Genomic DNA, 17,835 nt, shown 5'->3' on the forward strand with positions numbered 1-17,835 from the left:
TTTCGCCAATTTTTCACCAAATTCAACCAAATTTCGTCCTACAATCCGATCTAATCATGCCTAGGTTCGGATTTTTTAGCAAGAAGGTAAAAATTACACCCCTAAACTCTTAAATTTCTTAGTTTTTGTGATAATTACCAATATTTTACCTAATTTGATTTTGTCAATTTATAGTGTAATTAGAGTTAAATTGTTAGTATTTTATGCATGTATAACCTAGATTGATGCTATTTAACATGATTTGAAGCCAAAAATTTCAAATTTTTTAGAAATCTAGGGTTTGTGTTCTTGAGCAATTTGGGGCTTTTTGATATAAACAGGTTATGGCCGATTTTTGTCATGAATTATTGCTAAATTAAGTAGTGTAACATGTTTAGGTAGCTAAATGATCCAAACTTTGATCCTAAATATGATTTTTGAGAATTAAAGTAGACTTTTTCGGTCTAAAATTCATTAACTTGATTAAATTGATGTAAATGCCATTTGAAACTTGTTTAATTGCTAGTAATGGTTATTTTGACATGTTATTTGAGTAGAATGCTTATGAACTTTGTAAACATTTTCATATATGCTTATTTGAAAAAGTGTAGAATTGTTAAAATTGTGAAAATGTGTATAAGTTTAATTTTGATTGAACATGTTATTGTAATTGTTTCAAGTTGTTATTTTGCTAACACTAATGCATATTTGGATGCACAAATTTTGTGTGTTTAATGTGTTTTGCAGAAAAATACCGATACTGATGGTGCATCATCATCATCTAGGCAACCTGCTCCGAAACCTCAGTCAGAGATGCAATATGAGCCACAATATGAACCGAAGCAACAACAGGAACAACAACAACCTGATCAACACGTACCATATTATGATCCGCAACTAGAATATGTTAATGCCTACATACAATTTCCGATTCATCCGATAATAGCACACCCAACGATTCATGAAGAACAGTTGCATCCTAATCTGAGATTTGATCGAAGTTGGAGAGATTACCCGACGTATCAAAGTAACAAATTCAAACTGGTAACGAAAAATGTAGAAGTACCGAGGGTAATCGATTGGGAGCCTTTGGAAAGGGTCCAACTAGTTAACTCAGTTAGACTGCATCTGATCCAAAGGTATGGCAGCTCTTCTTTTCCCGATTGGGAACGTTTATTCACCATTCGTAGGCCTGTATATAAGGAATGGTGTGTTGAGCTTATGAGTACTATTTCACTTAATGTGGATGTAGTTAGGTTAGATGATAGAAGTTTTCTTAGATTTTTACTTGGCCGTAGGATGTACAGGATGTCCATGCTGGACATGGCCAGGACTTTACAGATTTACACTCCTGGTGAATTACTACTACCCGATTGTACAAATTTGATTTATCATGGGGAGCGGGTATATAGGAATTTTGACGCGGACGCCATCTGGAGGCGTATGTCAAATTATAATGTTTTTTCACTGGGAGGAAGACACTCCTATTTAGATATTAACAAAGCAGAGCTACGTATTATACATAGATTTTTAGCTATTTCGATTACACAAAGAGGTAAAAACAAGGAGAAGATGACCTTACACGACTTATTTTATCTTAAGTGTATTCGAAACACTAGAAGCTTTGTTAATATCCCCTACTGTGTTGGTTTTTATCTGTCCAAAGTAGTGGCAGGAATACAGGACGGGGGAATAATAGGAGGAGGTATTTTTGTTACTCTCATTGGAGAGTATTTGGGTGTAGATAGGGATCAAGGAGGTCCACTTATGGTATGTAGGGAACAGGATGATGCTTTAGGATTGAAGGTCTATCGGGGTGCTAAGGTATTAAAGAGCAGACGCAATCAGGCAGTACCATATGATGGTAATCGTCCATAGGTAGAAAGAGGTTCAAATGAGGAAATGGAGGAAGCAGATGACATTAGGGATGTCATTAGGGAGGCTATGACTGACGTCTACCAGCGTATAGATGAGGTAGAAATGACAAATAAGGATAGACATAGTCGGTACGAGCAGTGGCACGCCCAGGATGTGTACGAGCATTCTAGGCAATGACAGCATGATAGATGGCATTATCATCAGCATCAGATCATGAGCCAGCTATCACCTCAGGTACCAAATAACTACGTACCGACCCGACCTGCTTACTATCCTCCACACCAGCCCGATATGCGACCACCATTTACTCTCTACGACCCTAACCAGGCCTATCAGTACATCTATAACCAACCATGGAATCCGCCCGACGACATGAACTGGAACCCCTATCCAGATTGATATAGTTCCCATTGGTATTTTTATCTTTTTATTATTTTTATTTATTTATGTTTAAACATATTATATTGTGATACTTTTATGTAAGTTTTAACATTTTTATTATGTTGTACTAATATTTCATATTTGATTTGAAAGTGGGATTTTAAGTCCCATTTTAAATTACCATGCATTTTATTATTTGTATGTATGTATATTGTCAATTGTACACAACAGGGTAAAATAGCGGATTTTCAAAGACTGACATTAAGTTCAGCAAAAGCTACTAATTTTGACGACAAAAAGAAAAACAAATGTGATGTAACAACAAGATGGAATGAACAAATGATGTGCACCATTTATCATTCAACAAACAAACGTCAATATGTTTGGAAACTTTGGTAAAATTTAATCATTTTTCTACGCTAATCACCCTCAATAATTTAAATTGTTACTGATTTCTTGCAAATGAGGGCATTGCAAGATCTTAAGTGTGGGAAGGGGTTAAATTCTTTCGAATTTTTAAAATTTTTGACTTATACACTTGGTTACCATTAAAAATACTAGTAACGCAGTAGTTGTATTAGAATCTAGTGCTCTCTGATAATAAAGAACAGCCATAGTCTTATATACTGACTACCTAATTCTAGTAAAAATTTTCAAAATTTTCAAATAAATGAATTCAAAATCATGTTTATACATATTTATGAACGATAAAACTAGGTGTTAACACTGAAATTATTGTTACCTCAGAAAAGAAATAAATTGAGAAACAACCCAAATGTTAGAATTCATTTAAAATGGAATAGAGGACAATAAAAAGACAAAGAAAGGAAAATAAAAGCCAAGTGTGGGAAAAATTTACCAAGTTATTTAAAACATATATCACATATTTTTGTACAAATAATTGAAGATACTTTTGTTTTGGACAAAATTAACCGTTTTACCAGGTAAATTGTAATATATTTGAAAGAAAGATGGATCTACACGATGAATCAATTCCATCATTAAAAGGAAGTAAAGTCTTCCGAAAAAGACAAGCGCTTCTTGATTTAGGTCAGGAAATTGTCATCCAGACCAGCTGTAGGTTGACGAAAAAGCTAGAAAAGTCATCTCGAAAATTAGCTGGAAATCCACGGACCTCAGCATCAAACAGGGTCGCCAAGTGGTCAGACTTATCCTAACCATGAGAGGATCTGTCTCGTACAATGGGGGGCACCGTGCAAATTAGCTTATAAGACTAATGAATCAGATCCCCAGAAAGGATAATCTCCTTAAAGATCAAAAAAATCAGCTTTTAAGACTGATATTACTCAATCCTTGAGATTGACCTTAAAGATTGAGAATTACAAACTCATGGAATTCGATGATATCTAAACTCGAGCTTGAACGAGAAAATATTTTGATCAAATTACAAACCGGTTTGTTTTCTGAAAACCCCATTTTCAATGCGTTCATTACCATTGAACGTAAAATCCTAGGAATTCACCTGGAATTCATTAGGTCACCTGGACCAAATCGGGTGTCAACCGTAAGAACGGTGGTTACATAGCATGGTCGAAGACAGGACCTTGTGCCAGACCGAAAAACTATAGGGTAATCTTTACTATTGCTCCTACAAAGGATAGTAATTGCATCCGACACGATATAGACCATAATCAAAAGCATGTCACGGGACATTGCCTTAATAGTTGCTTATTCAACGCTTTCCTTTACAACCGGACGGTAGTTTACGGAAAGATAATATACGGAGCAAGTATACTGGACGTGTTGCTTTCCCAATACAAGGTTAGCAAGTGGGTGACACAAAACCGCAAGTTTTGAGCTAAAATTTTCAAATCTGAAACTCACAAAACCCACAAAAACAATTTGCAAACGCCGGTGAAAGGTTATTCCGGAAAACTTATCTAGGGTAAAAGCTAGATTGAATTTTCAAAAGATCAAATGTTTTCATAAAGATCCAATTTCCTAAAGGATCTAAATTTTCATAGTCATGTGGGACTGTAAACCACATTGTTACTACCATTGTTCATACCGCCGTATAAAAATCACTATTGTACAAAGTGTGAAGAATAAAGAAGTGATTCTTGTATTTTTATTTCAAGACTATATTGCTTGAGGACAAGCAACGCTCAAGTGTGGGAATATTTGATAATGCTAAAAACGAACATATATTTCATAGCATTATCCCTCAAGAAAGACAAGCTTTTAGTTGCAATTGTTCTATTTACAAGTGATATTCGTTTAAATAATAAAAGGTGAAGACAAAAGACAGATTCGACGAATTGAAGACGCAAACGACCAAAAAGCTCAAAAGTACAAAGTACAATCCAAGAGGTTCAAATTATTGATGAGAAACGTCTCAAAATTACAACAGTACAAGACGCAAAACGCAAAGTACAAGATATTAAATAGTACGAAAGGACGTTCGAAAATCCGGAACTGGGACCAGAGTCAACTCTCAACGCTCGACACAACGGACTAAAAATTACAAGTCAACTATGCACAAGAATATAATATGATATATAATTAATTCTTAAAATTATATATATATTATATTATATAATAAACCGTCGGCAAATAAACAAACAAAAGCATGTGAGCTGTAAAAAGTCACCATGCGATCGCATGGCCAGAAGGCACAAATGTCATGCGATCGTATGAAGCCAAAAATCTGGCCACAATTATAAATTTCGCAGTTTTCGGCCAAATAAACACACATTTTTCTAATCTATCTCTCAATCTCTACGTAATATATATATATATATATATATATATATATATATATATATATATATATATTAATTTTAATTTAATAATAATAAGGGTATGTTAGCGAATGTTGTAAGTGTGTAAGTCGAAATTCTGTCCGTGTAACGCTACGCTATTATTAATCATTGTAAGTTATGTTCAACCTTTTTAAATTAATGTCTCATAGTTAAGTTATTATTATGCTTATTTAAATCGAAGTAATCGTGATGTTGGGCTAAATATTAAGATTGGGTAATTGGGCTTTGTACCATAATTGGGGTTTGGACATAAGAACGACACTTGTGGAAATTAGACTATGGGCTATTAATGGGCTTTATATTTGTTTAATTAAATGATAGTTTGTTAATTTAATATAAAGATTTACAATGGGACGTACCTATAAATAACCACATACACTCGATCGGACACGATGGGCGGGATATTTATAAGTACTAATAATCGTTCATTTAACCGGAAACGGGAATGGATTAATAGTCAATGGACTTATTAAAACAGGGGTGAATTATATACAAGGAAAATTGGTGTAATTATAGTTTAAGTCCCCAATTAGTTGGAATATTTGACTTCGGATATAAGGATAATTTGACGAGGACACTCGCACTTTATATTTATGACTGATGGACTGTTATGGACAAAAACCAGATGGACATATTGAATAATCCAGGACAAAGGACAATTAACCCATGGTAATAAATTAAAATCAACACGTCAAACATCATGATTATGGAAGTTTAAATAAGCATAATTCCTTTATTTCATATTTTATCGCACTTTTATTTACTGTCATTTTATTTAATTGCACTTTTAATTATCGTACTTTTTAATTATCGCAATTTTATTTTATTGTCATTTTATTTACCGCACTTTTTATTATCGCTCTTTAATTATTGTTATTTACTTTACGCTTTAAATTAAGTTATATTTATTTTTAATATTTTACATTAGGTTTTAACTGCGACTAAAGTTTTAAAATCGACAAACCGGTCATTAAACGGTAAAAACCCCCTTTTATAATAATAATACTACTTATATATATTTATAAATTTACAAATATAGTTTTAAAAAATATAGCGTTAAACTTGGCTAGATCCCTGTGGAACGAACCGGACTTACTAAAAACTACACTACTGTACGATTAGGTACACTGCCTATAAGTGTTGTAGCAAGGTTTAGGTATATCCACTCTATAAATAAATAAATAAATAAATAACTTGTGTAAAATTGTATCGTATTTAATAGTATTTCGTAGTAAATATATAACTATTTAGTATACACCTCTACGCACATCAACTGACACCCGGCCGATAGTCATGACCATCGACCGATGGTGGAAGTCCTTTGGATAATGAAATTACATTAGCTGGACACTAACCGAGGCGGCAAGGTTGGGAACCCACCGAGGCGGCAAGGTAGGGTTTGTGTGAGGTCGACTGTGGTAGCCTGGTCGGGTCATGATGTTACTGATTGTTCAGTATAGCATAGAAGGACGCATGTGTTGCGTCTGGACAGTTATGCAGTGGATTCAGTAAAGCGGACTATCAGTAGACTGTAGCCTGATCAGCTAAGTCGTGTGCTCGTACAAGCCGTCGATCCTCATATTGGCAGTTGTTGTTATATGCTGGTTTAGGACGTTAGCATATATGTGACACTTGCATGTTCAGTTGCTTATGCTTGGTCTGTTAGATAGTATCCATTCACTTAGCAGTTGAGCTAATCCCTCACATTTTCACCCCTTGCAGGTTTAGGTACTGCTGCTTAGTACGGGTGTTGCAGACGGGTTAGAAGACATGTTTGACTACGAACTTACTCTGATCTTTTCTATTTAAATGATGTTTTCACGTAACACCGTTGTTGTGCATAGTTGGTTTGTAAACAATGTTATGTAAACTTAACTAAGGCTGACTTGGTAATTAAGTATTTACTTCCGTTGTGTTTAAAAAAATAGGGTGTTACAAGTTGGTATCAGAGCGTGGTTTAGCAGCAAGTACGTGCGCGTATTTGTTCCTAAATCCTGATTTAAGGCAAACATGTCAGTGGGGTGAGGTTAAGTGAATGTAGGATGTTGTGTAGGTTAGTGTTTAGTAAACTAACAGTTATCCACTAAGCTTTTGTGCGAGTGTTTTGTAGCACAGATGGCAGATAACAGAGATGTGAACGCTACAAACCCGATCCACCCCTGAACGTTCAGTGCTCCAGATTCACCCCACTAAGCTTTTGTGCGAGTGTTTTGTAGCACACATATATCTTCACAACCATCTTCCTCATCCATTTTCTTTTACATATCTCCAAATATTCACCCATCTTAAAAAAATCTTACATCTTTACTTATGGGTTCAAGGTTACGTGATTTCAATTCCAATTCGGTAGATCTGCGCGTTGTTCAACTTTTTCAACAAACAGAAGAAAATGAGTCCGAAGTCGACTCCGCACCGTGTATCCAAGAGTTCGAGGTTACATTGCTAAAAATCATGAAGAGGCTGCGGAATGATTGTGGAGAGATTATTTTTGTGAGGCGCCAAAGATTTTTGCAAATGAGTGAGCAAACGTCAATACTATGTCTAGATTACTTTTGTACGTGCGTCATCACTTTGTACAAAAGTGAATACATGCGATCTTCCAATGCACATGATGTTGCAAGATTATATAGTGCACACGAGGAGAGACGTGGTTTTGGGGATATGCTCGGGATTATAGATTGTATGCACTAGGAGTGGAGGAATTGTCATGTTTCTTTAAAAGGACAATACACTCGGGGTGATCACAAGAAACCGACCCTTATGCTTGAAGCAGTTGCTTCATATGACTTGTGGATTTAGCATGCTTTTTTTGGGATGACGGGTTCCAACAATGATATAAACGTTTTGAACCAATCCCCTATTTTTGATAAACTTAAGAATGGAACAGCGCCACCCGCACTATTTGAGGTAAATGGTCATCAGTATATCAAAGGATATTACCTTGTAGACGATATATATCCCGACTGGGCGACTTTAATTAAGGGATATTCGTGTCCCACTGAAGAGCTAACGATTAAGTTTACAAGATTTCAAGCTAGTGCCCCAAAGGATGTAAAGAGGGCATTTGGAGTTCTTCAAGATTGGTTTCATATTTTACGCCTAACTTCACGCACGATGTCAATAAATATGATGCGAAGAGTAATGGACTGTTGTCTCATATTACATAACATGATTCTTGAAGATAATGGAAAGAGAGAGAAGGGATAGGAACGTGCACAACAAAGTTACCGAGGATCTAGTTGAGCATATCTGGAACTTTCCAACGACATTTCGCACCACGAATTAGTTTATTTTATGTTTTATTAATTCTATTAATTCTAATAGAGGACGAGATCGAGACATCGTCGAAAGAGAGATAAGGGATAGGGACGTGCACAACCAACTTACCGAGGATCTAGTTGAGCATATCTGGAACTTTCCAACGACATTTCGCACCACGAATTAGTTTATTTTATGTTTTATTAATTCTATGTAGTTGTTAAATCCGATGTAATCGTTAAATTATGTAATGTAATGTTGAATTTTAATGAAAACCTAATTTATGTTTTTTTAAATATTTAATATGTATTTTTTATGTTTTATTAATAGTATTTAATATAGATTTTATTCTATTTGATGCATATTATTTACTTGAATTAATTCAAAAGAAAAAAAATGAAAAACTGGTGGATTCTACAATCATTTGACACAACACTTCAAATTTTGGATTATTGAGGGTCAAATTTTGACACTGTCATGTCACATGCAGATTGCACTCTTTGGCAAAAAAGTGCAAATCTGCATGTGATGTCACAGGCAGAGTTAGATACAGTCTTAGATGGAGTCACGGAATTAAAAAAAAAAATGGTTGGAATTTAAAAAAAAAAAAAAAAAAAAAAAAAACATGAGTAAACGATATATTTTATTCACAATTTTTTTTTTCTTCATAAACTCTTAAAATTACTTTTACCAAATAATGTTAGAAAGTGCAACTTTTAAAAGATAAATTTAAGCTATCTAACATGAAATAATTTGTCAAACATAGCTTTAGTGTCTCTGTGAGGAAATTAGTTGGTAGTTGGAATTTAATTTTGAAGCCGAAGAAATTATTAGTTTGAAGATTTTGATCAAAGTAACTAAAAATTGAAGCTTATAAGTGTGAAACCACTAAAAATGACAAGCAACTAAAGATAAATATTTATACACATAGAGGTTAGTTATACAATTTATTATTTCATAAGCTTAAGAGCTTATTTTAAAATTTAATTGCTGTTCCGTAAGCCAAGACTCTAAGAGTGTGTCCGTGATTAAAGTGATGTGTCATTAGGTGAGAGAAAATATGACGTTGACTAATTACAACAACAACAACAAAACCCAATACCACATGAGTGGTGTATGGGGAAGGTGAGATGTAGACAATCCTTCCCATATCCGAGAATAAAAACAAGTCATTTCTCCACTCAGAGTGAAACACTCTCAAAAGTAGAGAAAGTCATCCATCTTTCTATTCGACGGATAAAGAGATTGCTTCCGAATGGACCTCCGGCCAATAAGTAGGAAATTTTTTATAAAAAAAAAAGTAAAATAAAATTGAGACGCCATGAAAATGGTAGAATCAAATTTCCATGGGTTTTAAATCCTGCATGCAATTCAATTTAGGCTTTAAACGGCAGTCAAGACGCCAATAAATCGACGCTTGCTGTTGACTCAAAAATAGAGCCGTTGACTAATTAGAAAATAGAATATCAAAAGAAAAAATCCACCGTCGGTATACTCACCTCGGAAAACCGATGCCCGAATAGACATCCAGCTGCCGGTATCCATTTCAAGAGCCGCCGTCAGTGGTGGACGGTGATATTGACAAGGGACACCCTCTCCTCTAAGAGCTTATTCTAAAATTTAGTGCAACTAGCTTCCCTTTTAAAGCTTGTTTTTTACATGAGCTACAAAAATTTGGTCACCAAATATTACTGATGGCCTGAGCTTTCAAAAAAACCAAGTTTAGATTCTCATAAAAATTCCAACTTCCAATGCCAAACACACCCTTAACGAGGAAGTAAAACAGATTGCATGTTCAGGATGAATTTTTTAGGTAGCATCTTATAAAGCATAGCATCTGAGGTCTATAAAGAGCTTATACTGGTTTAAAAGAGTTCAACATCAACAAAACTTCTCATACACAAGTGAATATATCTGTACATCTCCATTAAAACAAGTACATAAATTTAGTGCAAAGCATATTGTATTTTAATAAAGAGATCAAGAATGATATGTATCCCATTCAAATTTAGGTTCAGAGAAAACCTCATAATCAATAGGTCCATCTATAACATTCTCAACAGTTTGTATGCTTTGCAATAATGCAGGCTGAAACCCATCATTCTCAGAAGGTAAAAGCTTATGCACTACTAAAACCGCTAGCGTAAATATAGCTTGCAACTTCGTCGAATCCCCTCTAACCGAAAAGAATAACAGCATCGAGATTAAGAACAGATCAACACAAATTCTCATTATAAACAACACCGTATCCATCAATCTCCCGTCGTTTCCAGCAGGAAACCCTCGAACTCTGTAGATGAATAAAAAGTTGTACTTGTCAACCACATACCTGTACCCGAAATAAATTGCACCCACAGGAACAATTAGTGGAGAAAACGAAGAGTAAATTAACGTCAGTGCAAAAATTGTCAAATTGAACGCGTAGTATTGTGCGAAATCAAACGATTGTTTAGGCACAGGTGACGTCCTGCTTATGGGATAATCAGAAAGATCATGTTCGTGTATGTCATCCGTTTCATTTGGAATAATTAAGCGTCGTTCAAGACCCTCGTTATCTTGATTTTCTTCAAGTGCATACTCCTCACTTTGTTCTGGTACAAGTTGCAACATATCGTTCTTTCTGAACTTTTGAAGTTTCCTTTTAATCCAAGGGATTGGTGCTAATAAATCAAACGAAATCCCCAAAAAAGTACTTGTGATGAGAAATGCAACGGATGAAAGACACGATCTTGACAAAAACGAAGCACTCATATACTCTTCGATCCGTTTACAATCTTCACCATCCAAATAGCACCGACCCATTTTCAAAATTGCACTTTCTAGAGATGATTCAACGAGTGCTCTCAACAGAATCAGGTTTACCAAAAAGAAACACACCATCTTCAAAAGTGCAGCCCGTTGCTCACTGGAAACAGTAAGATGACGCTCGAATTTGGACAGATAAGATAAAGCAGACGGGACCACAATATACATGCTCACGAAAATAAGAACATTTGGTAAAAACTGAAATATTATAGTTGCTAACCAGCTTGAGCTTTGCAACCAATCAAACCATGATTGAGCATTATCCATTGCTTCTGCATTAATAATCCTCCCAGCACTCTTAAGAGCACTAATTACAGCAAGAGGAGAACTGCAAAACAAGAGCAGTAATAACAAGCATGTGTTCACAAACACCCTTCGAAGCCTATGAGATAGTTTTGTTGACCCCAAATGGTTCCAATATATATCAGTTGCTAATGGCGCCCTTTCAACCTTCCAATGATTCCTCTGAAGTTGCAACTCCATAACAGAAAAAAACTTCCCGACCCGTTTCTTCTTTTCATTACGAAAATCTTGAACTGCCTTATTCGCAGTGTAAACATCTTTAAACACCACAAATGCAATTCCAGCACCTTTTGCTCTTCCATCTTTATAAGCCGCCATTTCCATCTCTAAATCAGCTCTTCGTTCCTGCAATTTTCGCAATCTTTCATCATCCGAAAACCCTAATGCATCACTAATCCGCCTCCATAAATCCTTCACTTCTTGCCATAAAGCATCCAACTTTCCTCTTATTCCATCATAAGACTCAACCATGATTCCATAGTTCATATCTTCATACAACAAAGCTTGTGATTCCATTTTACTCACTAATTTCGTAACATCTTCCCTAACTTTAACCAAATCTGTCGCCAAATCATCCAAAGCGCATAAATCCATCGGTACGATTACCTTATAAATCTTTCCTGGATACTTATGTCGAAAATACTCAACCAAGGCATCTTTTTCAGTCCCTAAATTTTTCGGTATTCCTTGTATCATTAACGTAAATATAGCAGATGAATTCGCACTACTAGGATCACTAGGGTTCCCATATCCATCTCTAAACCTAGTAATTTTCAATCTCCCTTCAATTTCATTAATTCCATAGTGAACTAACACAACAACAAACACGAGAAACACAAAATGAACCCAAAGTAAACCCGAACCTTTCGCTATATGATTAATCGTCGTCATCGAAAACTGATCAACCATAGAAACCGTTCCAGCATACATATTCAATGGCAACAATACAGTAACAGAAAAAATCGAAATCAATATAATTAACGAAAAGCTACCACCTTCAATTAACAGATACTGCGCGGCATCAGCACCGCAGTGGCGCGCAATCTCACGACCGGTGGCGTGCCAAACGGCGAGAAGCTTAGATACAACGGCGGTCGGACCGGGCATGCGACGGTGATCGCTACGGAGCTTAACGAAAAGGAAAATGAGAACGCAGGTGATTGTGCCGATAGCAGATATATTCAGAAGGTACTGTATGTTTCCGTACCATGTTGGTTCGAGGTAATCGTCGCCGGCAGACGACGGCGAGATGGAGATGGCGTGATCGGTCATGGTGTTGAACGGTGATTGAGGTGCGAGGTTCATGATGGGAGTGAAATTAGGGCTCGTGAACCTATAATTGATAGGGGATTGGTGTATTCATAGAGTGAATTATTGAAATTTGAAGAGAATTGAACTTCAGGTTTGGGAATTGGATTTGGGAATCTAGGGTTAGGGTTTTGGTTGAAGTGGTGGATTTGAAGTTGTATTGGTCGGGAGTCGGGGAAGGTTAACTTGGCGAGAGAGACAGAACAGATTGGTATCTTTCGGAAGAAAAGAGAGATGGATGATTATTTAGAAAAAAATAATAAAATAATAAAATTGTTGTAACTTTTGTAGTATGTAACTACCTTTTGATTATTCTTTTTACAAGTATTCATACTAATATATGTAGATGAACAAGAGTTCATAAAAAGTAGTAAATAGTTTATATTATGAAAATATCTGTGTGTATCATAAAGGCTAACATAGAGGCCTTATTTATATTACAAGATTTACTGTGCAATCACAAGATATTAATTATAATTTTGTCTTTTACTTTATGGGATGGATTGATAAATGTGTGGACATAAATTGTCGGCCATATATCATGACTTTTATGATATTACAACACTCCCCCTTGGATGACAATTTTGCTTTGTTAGAGATCAACTTGAACTGCCTCATTAAAAACCTTACTAAAGAAAACTCGGTGGGAAAAAACTTTAGCTAAGGAAAAAAGAGTGCAGCATGGAGTTGACTCCCCCTCAAGTAGAAATCGCTGAGCTGTTACATCTTTTGAACATGCCTCATGCCAATATTGTGAACATGCGTTCTGAAAATAGCAGTTGGAAGTGCTTTGGTGAAAAGATCGGCAGAGTTTTTGCTGGATTGAACATATCTCATTTCAATCTGGTTGTCCTTGATGAGATCTTAAGTGTATGAGAAGAATCTAGGAAGTATGTGTTTTGTTCGGTCACTTTTGATATACACTTCTTTCATCTGTGCTATGCAAGTGAAGCGACCCGTCCTAATCCATCCGGACGAAGTCCATATCGATTACAAACGATTCACAATAGTTTGTTACATCGCGAGGTACTTGACCTCTATATGATACATTTTACTAACATGGCATTCGTTTTAAAAGACAAACTTTCATTACATCGAAAGTTGACAAGCATGCATACCATTTCATAATATCCATCTATAAATGATCTAATCTGTCATTTACTTAATCATAATCTTTACTGAAATCAACGACTCGAATGCAACGTCTTTCGAAATATGTTATGAATGACTCCGAGTAATATCCTTAAAATGAGCTAATGCACAGCGGAAGATTTCTTTAATACCTGAGAATAAACATGCTTTAAAGTGTCAACCAAAAGGTTGGTGAGTTCATTAGTTTATCATAATCATTCATTTTCATCATTTTAATAGACCACAAGAATTTCATTTCCAGTTCTCATAAATATACGTCCCATGCATAGAGACAAAAATATCATTCATATGGTGAACACCTGGTAACCGACATTAACAAGATGCATATAAGAATATCCCCTATCATTCCAGAAAATCCTTCGGACATGATAAAAATAACATCGAAGTACTAAAGCATCCGGTACTTTGGATGGGGTTCGTTAGGCCCAATTGATCTGTCTTTAGGATTGGCGTCAACTAGTAGATCGGTTTACTAATTCTTTGGTTACCAAGCAAAAGGGGCATATTCGGCTTCGGTCATTCACCCATATAATGTAGTTTCAATTACTTGTGTCTATTTCGCAAAACATTTATAAAAAATTGCGCATGTATTCTCAGCCCAAAAATATAAAGGGCAAAAAGGCAAATGAAACTCACCATACTGTATTTTGTAGTAAAAATACATATGACGTCATTTAACAAGTGTAGGGTTGACCTCGGATTCACGAACCTATATCATTTGTATATATATATATTAAAACATTTAATCGTAACTGAACAAATTCATTTATTATATCTTTAATTTATATATTATGTATATTTAATTTGTGTATATATTCAAAATGATTAATATTATTATAGTTATATATAGATATATATGTTTAGTGTTATAGTAAAAATGCCTAAATTGTTATATATGAGTATTTCTAAAATAATTTGTTAATTTAGTTAATATATACTTATAATAATATTTTTAAAACTTTTATTTTTATCTTCATAATACTTTTAATAATAATGATATTGTTATTACTAATAATCATAATAATTTTTGTTTTAAAATGATAACTTTAAATAAATGATTAGTAATGATAATAAGTTTTAATAATAATAATAGCACTGTTATTAAATATAATAATAATAATAATAATAATAATAATAATAATAATAATAATAATAATAATAATAATAATAATAATAATAATAATAATAATAATAATAATAATAATAATAATAAAAATGTTAAGATAGTACTTATAACAATAATAATAATAACAATAATGATATTACAAATTTTAAATGTGGTACTATACTAATAGAAATGATACTAATATCAATATTAATGGAAAATAATACTGTTATTATTTTCATAATAATACTAATATTATTCATAATTGTATCCAATATTCTAATAATGTTAATAAATGATACTTTTATAGATATATCTATGTTAGAAACAATATTAATAATAATAATTTTTGTGTTACCTATAATGATAACAATAATTAATATCAACAATAACAATTAATAATAATAACAATAATAATAATCATATTAATCATAATAATAATAAATATAATGATAATAATAATACTTGTAATACTTAGTGGTTTTACTTAGTAATAACAAAGAGTGATAATAATATTGATTATCATATTAACTTTAACATAATAACAACACTAATTGATTAATAAATAATAATAACAACAACATTAATAATAATAATATCAATAATAATAATGATAATAATAATAATAATAATAATGATGATTAAGTGACTACCTCAAAAGAAGCCTTAAAAGAAAAACTGTCGCGAACCGGACTCGAACCCATGACCTCCCGTGTACCCAACATAACCCCAAACCAATTGAGCCGCTCGACATCTCTGATCTATACTACTGACTTAATAGTTTTAACCCGAAACTGTGCCTTTGTTTCAGCCCACCCGAAATATGAAAGATAAATAGCTCATGGCCCAACAGATTCCCATATTGCAAATCCATTTAACTGGCCAAACACTCACGTAGATTAATTAATCCAAGTTGCATTGTTTAACAATTTAAAAGGGTTCTTGTTGTCTTCTTGATTTCCGACAGCCTCAACCAACAATAAAAACAAATATCGCAATTTATCCATCTTTATTATCAATGTTTACTTCATCTTTAAAAAAGATCAAGATGTTGTAACCTCAATTGCAACCGCGAAAATAGTAGAAGAAGTTACAGGTTTTAATTGTTTTATTTTTTTCGAGTTGAAAACATGAACGGGCAACATAAAGAACTCGATGGGTTTACAGCAGAAATGGTGGCTTGAGGTTGTGGTGGTGATCGAAGTTGTCGTGGGGGTGGTGAGGGTGTCTTGTTCGTTGGATATAAACAGAAAACAAAAATATGCTAGTAAAAATCGTGTTTTGTAAGTGGTTTATCGATGGTGGTGGCGGTTTGTTGTGGGTTTAAGGTGTTGGTGATCTCATGAAGAAGAAGGAGACAAATGCAGCTATAGCTGCTGTAGGTGAGCTGATTAAACAGCTGCAGAACAGCGAAATTAACAAAAAAACATGAAACTAATAAGCACTGTAGATCGTCTTCCTTATTTGATAACATGCATCATTATCATCACATATTTTCACTATATTCGAAATAAAAATAGAAGGGAGCTGTAGCAGCAAAATAATAAGTAGCAGATAGCAACAGAAGAAGGTTCGTGTTTGTTGTGATTGTAATATGATGACTGGACCAATTAGAAACAGAAAAAGAAACAACAACAAAAAAAAATGAACAAGTGGTTTGTTGATGGTGTTGTGGTTGTGGTTTACATCAGAAGTAACAATAGAAACATTCATAACCTCGATCATCGCAGCAGCTGAACGAATCAAATGGAGGTTGTTTTGGGGTCTCGATTGTAGCACAAAGATGGTTTGTATCATAGTGACTAAATATATGTATTTATAATATCCCTATCCCTATACTAGTAATATAATAGATAGTTGGAACATGTGTTAAACTTATTGATAAAATTAACAATTGACAGCAAACAAACTTGAATATGGCAGACAAGGAAAAACAATTATGATGGTGATTAGTTGACTATAAGAAAAATATCCATCCACAAATAAAATAAAAAACGTAAAAATTAGAATAAGTTAACATCCATTGGTTTGCTTAGTTTTAACATGGGGTGCCATCCTACTCCTTTGTTTATCAGTGGCGGGTAAAAGTCTTCGGAAAAATCCCAAATTTTTATATTAAATATCTTTATTTATTTCGGACATTATGGTATAAAATTCGATCATTAACTATTAAATAAAAAATTACATTAATTATTCACTCCCAACCCCAAGTAAAATATAAAAAATTTTAAAATTCAACAAATAGTTCCTAACTACATTTTTAATAAGTCTATAATTTCTAAAACTCATTTTCGAATCACAGTTTATTTTAAAATAATATAAGTTTGATTTTAACTTACTTATTATCGATCGAATGACATTTGAGCGTTATTGTTGCTTACAAAATAAATTCAAAAATATATATATATTCATTATACATTATTTACATATATAGTTATATTTTAAATAATAGTTATTATATATTATTTTATTTTACATTATTAATTCTAACAATTACGTCATATAATATTTTAATTTATATTTCAAATTCATATATTTTAAATATATATATGTATCTATTTACAAATAGTGGTTCGTGAATCGTCGAGAGCAGTCGAAGGGTATTGAATATTTGAAACAGTTTCAAAATTTTGAGACTCAACATTACAGACTTTTCTTATCGTGTCAAATTCATATAAAGATTAAGTTTAAATTTGGTCGAAAATTTCCGGGTCGTCACAGTACCTACCCGTTAAAGAAATTTCGTCCCGAAATTTGATTGGGATCGTCATGGTTGACAATAGGTATGTTTTCATGACGCATATGAGCTGATAAATAAAGTTTTATTACTGTTGAGTAATATGGATAAGATAATTCGATTACTCGAAGAGTACGAGTGAAGTT

The 17,835-nt window shown here is 33.7% G+C and overlaps 1 protein-coding gene across 1 annotated transcript; it reads right to left on the reverse strand.

Moving 5' to 3' along the window:
* Window positions 1–10,100: 10,100 nt before the first annotated feature.
* Window positions 10,101–12,909, reverse strand: LOC139861725 (CSC1-like protein At4g35870). The gene has a single exon (XM_071850223.1). It carries the CDS (start codon window positions 12,690–12,692, stop codon window positions 10,260–10,262), a length of 2,433 nt encoding a protein of 810 aa, XP_071706324.1. The 5' UTR covers window positions 12,693–12,909; the 3' UTR covers window positions 10,101–10,259.
* Between the last annotated feature and the right edge of the window lie 4,926 nt (window positions 12,910–17,835).

This window comes from Rutidosis leptorrhynchoides, chromosome 8 (genome assembly GCF_046630445.1).
Source record: "Rutidosis leptorrhynchoides isolate AG116_Rl617_1_P2 chromosome 8, CSIRO_AGI_Rlap_v1, whole genome shotgun sequence".
Lineage (NCBI taxonomy): Eukaryota > Viridiplantae > Streptophyta > Magnoliopsida > Asterales > Asteraceae > Rutidosis > Rutidosis leptorrhynchoides.

What these genes read in the sequence shown, in the direction of transcription:
- LOC139861725 (XM_071850223.1), bottom strand. Translation starts at nt 12,692, where the DNA reads ATGAACCTCGCACCTCAATCACCGTTCAACACCATGACCGATCACGCC.